The sequence below is a fragment of the Nelusetta ayraudi genome, unplaced genomic scaffold (genome assembly GCF_046127955.1).
Source record: "Nelusetta ayraudi isolate G7.1 ecotype Tasmania unplaced genomic scaffold, CSIRO-AGI_Nayr_v1 ptg000050l, whole genome shotgun sequence".
Classification (NCBI taxonomy): domain Eukaryota; kingdom Metazoa; phylum Chordata; class Actinopteri; order Tetraodontiformes; family Monacanthidae; genus Nelusetta; species Nelusetta ayraudi.
Genome location: NW_027466100.1, coordinates 3,751,971 through 3,760,000, shown reverse-complemented (window position 1 = coordinate 3,760,000; position 8,030 = coordinate 3,751,971). Strand labels below are relative to the sequence as shown.

The following is an 8,030-nucleotide window of genomic DNA, read 5'->3' as shown; positions in this document are numbered from 1 at the left end:
TTGAACTTCCTGCACACTCTCCTTTCAACCTTACTGTACTTCCGGTCAGCCAAAAATGCAGTGGACACGTTTTCTAATTAATGCCACGTCTGCACTATTGTGTCTTACCACTGTGGCTGTAAGTTTATAGATTTCTGCTGTGATGAAATCCAAAAATAAAGACTGATAGTTGTAACATTTAGATTGAAATGTTGTGTGCATATTTTAGGCTGAGATGCGCCTGACCTATCACAGGAGCTGCTCCCCACAGAGCGTGAGAAATGTGACATGAACCATTTAACTGCCTCTAGTCTAGACAATGAGAATGTCAGATCAAACCACTTCCTCGAGCATTTCCAGCAGCCACAAGCAAGTCACACGGGGTCACAGTAATGTGTTCTGTCAATGATTCTCTGTCCTACTGATGACGCGCTGTTCAAACAACCATAATCTCTTATTCAATAAGATGTATTTGCCCTTATTTATGATAATGTTTTTTTGTTTTCACATATTAGGCCAGTTTTCCAGGTGTCCAGAGAGTTGCACTTTGTTTTAAAAACATCAAATATGTCACTTTTTTTGATTATTTCAATATTGTTGGTGTTTTTCATACTACCAGGGAATATGACAAGCAGCTAAATAAATCATTCTCTAACAGCCACATTAATATAACAACTGTGACACATGATTTGTCTCACTTTTAAAGTAATAAACAGTATGATCATGAAAAACATGAAACAAAATGAATTGAAATTCAATAGAGAGCAGCTGAGGTGCATCATACATTGTGTGTTGACTGAAATAAAGTGTTTGGACCTCATATTGAGAACAGTCGACTCAAAAGAGGACCCACTTTTACTTTTACTGAGAGAAGAATAAACGTCACAGTAACTCACCTCCCACTCCTATTTTAATTCCCTGAAGCCAATGCTGACCAGCTTGGCCTAAACTGAATCCGGTTTATTGATTTTTATTTTCCATTTTGCTTGCAAACATGGAAGTGTACTGATTGTAGTTGAATGTATAAACATTAATTTTCACACGGGGAAAATAATTAAAGGTACATGATCATGGCCCCCTGAAGCCCACAAGATCTAATTAATCTCTGAAATGAGCATCAATTGATGATAAACAACATCGTGGAAAAACCATAGAAAACAATTTTTTCTCTTTCAGTGAACTCTGTGTTTATATTTTGCAGCATAAAATGTACGCTATAGTACTATTAACTGTGACCATTTCCTAGTGGCAGTAGTAGTACTCAAACAGGTCACTCCAAATGACAGCCTTCAGTGCTAGGCACTCCTTGAGTGTCCTCCTTGTGCCAGCCCCAGAGACCAGGCTACAGCAGAGGTTGTGTTAGCGTTTACAAATCCTCGGTCAAACGTGACCCCTGAACGGATCTGCTTCATTATTTTTGAGCCAGCCACTGAGTGACACAGGATATGGAATCATTTATTCATTTCTAAAAAATACCATGTGACTTTTATTTCAAATGTCAAGACAGGCTTACAGCAATCAAAAATAAATGACATTTTTTAGTTTCTAAGTGTAGTGTAACAAAGAAGAGTATAAAGTGAGTGAGCCGCTGGCTGCTCCTTCAGTCCCTGTGACTGCTGCAGGCCACTCCTGCATCCCCTCCATCGCCACCTCTAGCTGCGTTAGCCGCCCCAGGAAGGGGTCTCTGCCGTCGCTTGGACAGCAAGGGGTTGTTGGACAAATCCAGGTCCTTGATCTTCACCTGGTCATAGTCGACCCGCATGGTAGCCAGGGCGCTGGTCAGTTCCTCCTGTGGCGTGGCGGGAGGTGTTAAGTGGCAGCGAGCATGCTAGCTAGTGGTTGCACTGCCACCGTGTGGTTAAGCCATGAAAGTAAGCAAGCCTTCACCTTAACGTCCTCCCACAGCTCCTTGTCCTCCATCAGCACGCGAGAGGTGTGTAGGGGTGTTGGGGGGACCACCATTGATTGCTAAAAAAAAAAAAAAAATCAAAGAGTGACCAAAAATACCTTGACCTATGAAAACAGACTGTTCAAGAAGAATCTTAAAATTCAATGAAGTGAGACTGGAAAAATGTGTCAGTTAAACTCCCAACCACTTGTTTAGATGTGTCAGTAGGCCTTGAGTATTTGTTTCTGTTTTAAAAAGTTCCCAGTGGTCATAGGTGCTTTTTTGTCTTAATTTCAAGAATAGTGACATTTATGTTATATTCTTTTACCCCGTTTTCCAATTGTCCCTTTTTTCAGTTAAACAGCTAGCACTGGCGAGATTTCTCTGATCAACTGACGAATTTTAGAACTGTCCTGATAATATTATCACCATTGTCGTCATCGGGCCTGATAACGTGGTTTACTAATGGATGACTCACACTGATCCAGGGATGGTTCACAAACTGTCCAATGGTCATCCTCTCACTGGGTTCTGTCTTCAGCAACTGAACAATGAGCTGTTTGGCTGCAGGAGATAAGACAAACACAGAATCAGACGACGACACCCGTCTTTGCACTGCACACATCAAACAAGTGAAACAACAGGGATTAAAATGAACCAAATGGACAAAGCTTTCGAAATTGTTGCCAGTGCAGCATTGATATCGTGCATGAGTGATTTGTTGATATCACAAGAGCAAAAATATAGAAAGAGACCAGTCTGACTGGTTTAACTTGAGACCTAATTTCATTTTTTATCAAAGAGACAAATACATAAACATAGAAACATAGCCTGTTGTCGCCTCCCACCCCCTCTCTTTTGGTTATTTCTGGCATGCATGCCAAATGACTCACCTTCCTCAGAGACATCAGCCCACTCAGGATTAGGGAACTCATATTGGCCCAGCCTGATCCTCTGCTTCATGCCTGGAGAGATGGCCTGACCAGTATTTGAATAGAATGGAGGGTATCCACACAATCTGGAAAAAAGAAGATGCTTTCGTATTTAACTGAATGCACAGCTGATCATTGGTGGATTGACTTAGGATCACAAAACACTAAAAATCTCTGGAAAAGCAGCATTTATAATGTTCTGTATGGAAAAGTGCTCGTTATTAGCTTTCCGCAGCTGATGCTTCACTGTCCCTCCAGATGTTTTTGGACTGTAACAACAACAAGATGTCTGCTGCTCAGTGCAGGGATGAGAACTGGCTGGGGATGTTTTCACTAACCTAGACGAGGTGTCTGCAAACCATCAGTGTCTTTGTGACACTGCAAAGGGCTGATTTATAGAACTTTATTTAGCTGCACATGCTTCCTGTAAAAATGTGCAAGGGGGAAGAGCTAAAAAAGAAACTACAGTTTTACAGTTTTTATTACTGGGGAGTTGACAGACTAGAAATACATGTACTTGTTAGTCATGTATTGGTATTTCTGTAAGGTGGAACAAGGAAAGAACTACAGAACACTTAACAAATTACTAGAGGGGTCGTTGACAGACAACAGACACATGTTATTGTTAGTAATATATAGGAAAAAGTGAATGTTGCGTTATGCAGGACCTTTGCCGTAGCATAATTACAAAACACAGTACTCACAGAATGTACATGATTACGCCCAGAGACCACATGTCACATGACTTATCATATTTCTCTGGGCCAAGCACCTCTGGGGCTGAGTGGACAAACAGACACAGAATAGGGCAATAGGATGTCATGAAGTATGAAGCACAACCTCAACCAGAATATGTACACGGACACACAAAGACATTGTGATGTGAATGGCGACGGCCACATCCAAAAACAAGCTCACCAACATAATATGGAGTGTAACAGGGAGTTTGGAGGGAGTTGTGCATCGTTGTCTCCTTGGCAAAACCAAAGTCGGTGAGCTTCAGACTGGCATTGCTGTCCTTGGTGGAGTACAGCAGGTTTTCAGGCTGTGGTGTGCAAAATGACGGCATGGTTAAAGTGAGAGGGTCAGCGAAATTCAGAATAGAATAGAATGCCTTTATCTATCCCACATTGGGGACATTGACGGCAACATATAGTGCAAAGAGAAGAAAAAAAATTAAAATTAAAATTGAAAAGAAATAAAAAAATCAAATATTTATAGAGTAAGAGAGGAAAAACTAAAATGTTATATCTTATGGACAGTTTGGATTATTTACAAATTATATACATAAAATTGTGACATAAAAAAGTGATTTATTGCACCATTTTGAAATGTCAGTTTGAGAAAATGTTTTATTTATTGATTTATATTAAATTGTGTGAGCCGCAGTACCTTAACATCCCTGTGGGCGATGTCCACTTGATGGAGGTACTCAATGGCTGTGCCAATGTCATGCATTATCTCAGACGCCTCTGAATGAATAAAAACAGGCCCACGGATGAAACGCACGTGCGAAACAACACGGAAACCCTGGTTGACTTTGCTTGGATGCTGGTGACCCACCCCTCTCCGTGAAGGCCTGGTCGCCTCTGTCCTGAATACGGCTGAACAGCTCCCCTCCCTCCATACTGCAAGAGGGGTTCACAAAGAGATCAGAACTAGGACAGCGAGGGGATTCTTGGCAAACAATCAATTCTCTACTGCAAATCTCAGGCTCACAACAAAGCTGGTCCTTTTCCCTGGTAATGTACTGTTCTACTCCTCTGAGCCATGGATGTGTCAGGTTAGCTGGTAGTTAGCATGGAAGAGGAAATCCAGGCAAAAGAGGAAGCTCTTGCTTGTTTTTTCATGGTAACGTCCAATTTAATATATACTAAAATATAAATTATGGGTGAAGTTGAGTAGGTTTAGTTGTATATCATTTAATGTGACTTTGTTGTTGGGCTCTGCAATTTGGATGCCGACAGAGAAGCTTCAGGAGTTTAATAGAAGTGTTTAATGTAATGTGTGACATTGCTACCACAAGACTTTTGAGGGAACAGGCTCCTAGATATAATGTAAAAGACTATAGCTGTAGGCGATTAAGAGTTTTACTTTGCATTACAATAAATGATTTACATTTAATGAGAAAAATTTTATGACCATTTAGTTACAAAACTGTTAGCACAGCGGCATGTAAACAGTGGTCAAAAAGTGTAAAAAAGTGTTGATAATATAATCTGCACTAGTAACTGAGGGTTTGGATACAATTATTTCTACTTCTGTCTTGCGCTTCCCTGTGTTTCTTACATTGGTTTTCTACCATGTTTTGGTTTCAGTGCAAATTAAGAATATTGAATAAATTGCCATTAATCTACGAAAAAACCTAAAAGACTGGAGAGATGTGGACAGGAAAAACATTAATTAGTATAAAGGACATAATATGTTTTGAATTGGTTTTCAATAAAATGTGATTTCACCAGTTACAGAGGAGAACATATTTAACAAATTGCTTTTCGAAATTTTGAAAAATGGCCCTAAAAGCAGCACATACTGTAAACTGAAGCAAATAACAATGCAGGACAGAGGCAAAATTGCAAACAAGAAAACTGAGCCTGCAGACAAGATAACGCTCCAGTCAATTTCATGGTGATAATGATAATCCCAATGGTATTGGGATTATTATTGTCTATTGTGCATGATGTATTTTCTCCAAATTACAACATGTTTTCTGACCTGCAGGTTGTTGGGTGACTGTGTCTTTGGAACTTCTAACCACTTCTTTCCGTGAGGCCACTGGGTGGAACTCCTCATCTCATATGAACTCTAGAACTGTTGCGACAACTAGAAAAGGTCATTTTGAACCTGGATCCACAAAGTGGAAAATGGTGTAATCTAGGATTTGTGCTACCGAGACTCGGAAAATAAAGCTCCGTAACGTAACAGAAAAACCCATCTTTTTGTCGTCACTTTCCTTCAAAAAACCGAGGTGTGAGAGCTGCTATACTGACCACTCCATTATGATGAGGAGGCATTTCTTCCCATGATGCATGTTCTCGTACAGGTTGAGGATTCGAACAATGTGGGGGCCTCCTGAAACTCTGCAGTGCAGCTCAACCTCCCGCCTGGCTTTGGGAGTGTCGTAGAGGATCTGCTCAACATCACAAACACACACAAGTGACACATTAGTTCAGACCGCTGTGTCATGACATGACAAGAGGTCTAACTGGAGGGGGTGGGAGGGGCGGGGGGGGGGGGGGTAGACAGTGAGTGCAGCAAAAGCCTCAACTGACGTCTTAAGTTCCTGAGCAAATAATCCACTGACAGAACGTGACGGACGTGTGATTGTTGTATCAGAGGAGGAAGACACAATATCACACATATCAGCAAACAGAAGGAGAAACGTCCACATGGATGTTTAGAAAAGTTCTTATTTTCTAAATTTAGAAAACGCAAAAACTAAAGAGGCTCTTTAACTGAAGTATTTATAATGCTAAAATAGAATTATTATTATTATTATTACTATACAATATACATGAAGTACTGTTGTTGCACCCGATATTGGTCTTAGTATCAAGACCACTTTTTGAGGTTCTTGGTCTTGTCTCGGCCTCAGAGGCATTTTTACTCGGTCTCTCTCTCTCTCTCTCTCTGTGCATTTTTTCTATTTCCTTCTCACCCCAACTGGTCACAGGCAGATGACGGCCCTCTGGAGTCTGGATCTGCTCTAGGTTTCTTCCCACAGGGGAGTTTTTCTTGGCCACTGTCACACTTTGCTTATTCTGGGGGCCCAGTTGGGTTGTTCTCTGATTGTAACAAAGCGCTTTGAGACTCCTTTGGAGACGTTGATTGTTGATTGACGTACATGTCCCAAATGTACTGCTTATAAACAGAGAAGCTCATTATTATACTGTCTATATCTGTGCACCCATCCATTTTCTCGCTTTTTTTTTTTTTAAACTAAGAGTTGTTATTAAACAGGTCAATTATTTCGGTCACTTGCATTTCTGAACTGAAAAAAAAAAGTGTGTAAGTGGTTGAATACTATATGCCTCGTTCATTTCTCACTAAATCTGATCATCTCTGACTCATTTTTCTTATTGGCTTGTGGTCTAAGCACTGTATATGTAGTCACACCGCAACTTTTCACAACTTTGCTTAGAGGAGATCTACTCTGAGAATGACGTGATGATGATGATGATGATGATGATGATGATGATGATGATGATGATCAATAGAGTAAAGCGCTCGCACACACACACACACACACACACACACACACACTGAGACGCACCTTGAGGGCGCATTTCTCTCCCGTCCTCTTGCAGTGGCATTCCAGCACCTTGCCGTTGATCCCCAGGCCGAGCACCTGAGCTGTGATCTTGTAGTCGTCCGTCACGGCGCTCCTCCTGAAGTGCAGCTTGCAGCCCGCTGGTTGTTGGAAGAGGCCGGTGGTGGCCGAGCAGCTGCTGGAGTCAGGACCGAGCTCTGCGCCGTCCACATTTCCTGACTGCTCCCCCCGGTTGTGTTGCATGTTTATCGGCTGTCAACTAGGAGAATAATGAGAAGAAGGAGGAGAAGGCGTCGGTCTGTCCCTCAGATGGAATCCGGCAGCATCCGAGTTCGCGGTGACTCCATGCGACTTTTCGGACCGGACATCTCGACTGGAGAAATGACGAGCGGAGGTTATGAAATACTGGGCGGCGGTCTCGGGGTAGGACCGCTATAACTCCCGAGGGCAAGAAAAAGAAAGAAAAAAAAAACTCCCCCAAAACTCAGAAACTAGATCAATACTTTGAATTGGCGAGGCTCGACGTGTGGATTAAAACCTTAAAAATACTGACACAAGTACGTGGAACTCATCCGAGCAGCCGTCCAGCTCCCTCTTCCTGCAGGGAGCACCAGGCAGCATCTCCAATTCCCTGACGTCAGCGCGCAGCGGCTCAAATTCACCCCCTTAAAGGAACAATCACGCGTAATGACGCCCAGCAGAGCACCGCTGGAGAGAGCAAAAGCTACCGTGACGATTTTATGCCACCGTTTCAGAGGTGTAGAATAAAATGGTGGATTCCTAACAAGTGAAAGTATTTTCGCCTTCTTGAAAAGCTGTTGACACGTCATTGTCTTCCAAAGACTTTTTCTCTTTGACTGCCTGCAACTTTGTTAATGTACTTCATGTCAATAACACTGCAGTTCGTGAACCGACTTTTCTTCCTTCTCAGCAATTTCAGGATTTTTTTTCTATTGAGATA

General features: G+C 41.8%; 1 protein-coding gene across 1 annotated transcript; it reads right to left on the bottom strand.

Annotated features, from left to right (window-relative positions):
* Window positions 1-1,410: 1,410 nt before the first annotated feature.
* Window positions 1,411-8,013, bottom strand: LOC142895758 (MAP kinase-activated protein kinase 2-like). The gene is made up of 10 exons (XM_076037028.1): window positions 7,073-8,013; window positions 5,790-5,929; window positions 4,363-4,427; window positions 4,192-4,271; window positions 3,718-3,844; window positions 3,504-3,579; window positions 2,761-2,885; window positions 2,346-2,431; window positions 1,867-1,947; window positions 1,411-1,768 (listed from the first exon to the last, which is right to left on the bottom strand). Exons 1-10 carry the CDS (start codon window positions 7,310-7,312, stop codon window positions 1,580-1,582), a joined length of 1,209 nt encoding a protein of 402 aa, XP_075893143.1. The 5' UTR covers window positions 7,313-8,013; the 3' UTR covers window positions 1,411-1,579.
* Between the last annotated feature and the right edge of the window lie 17 nt (window positions 8,014-8,030).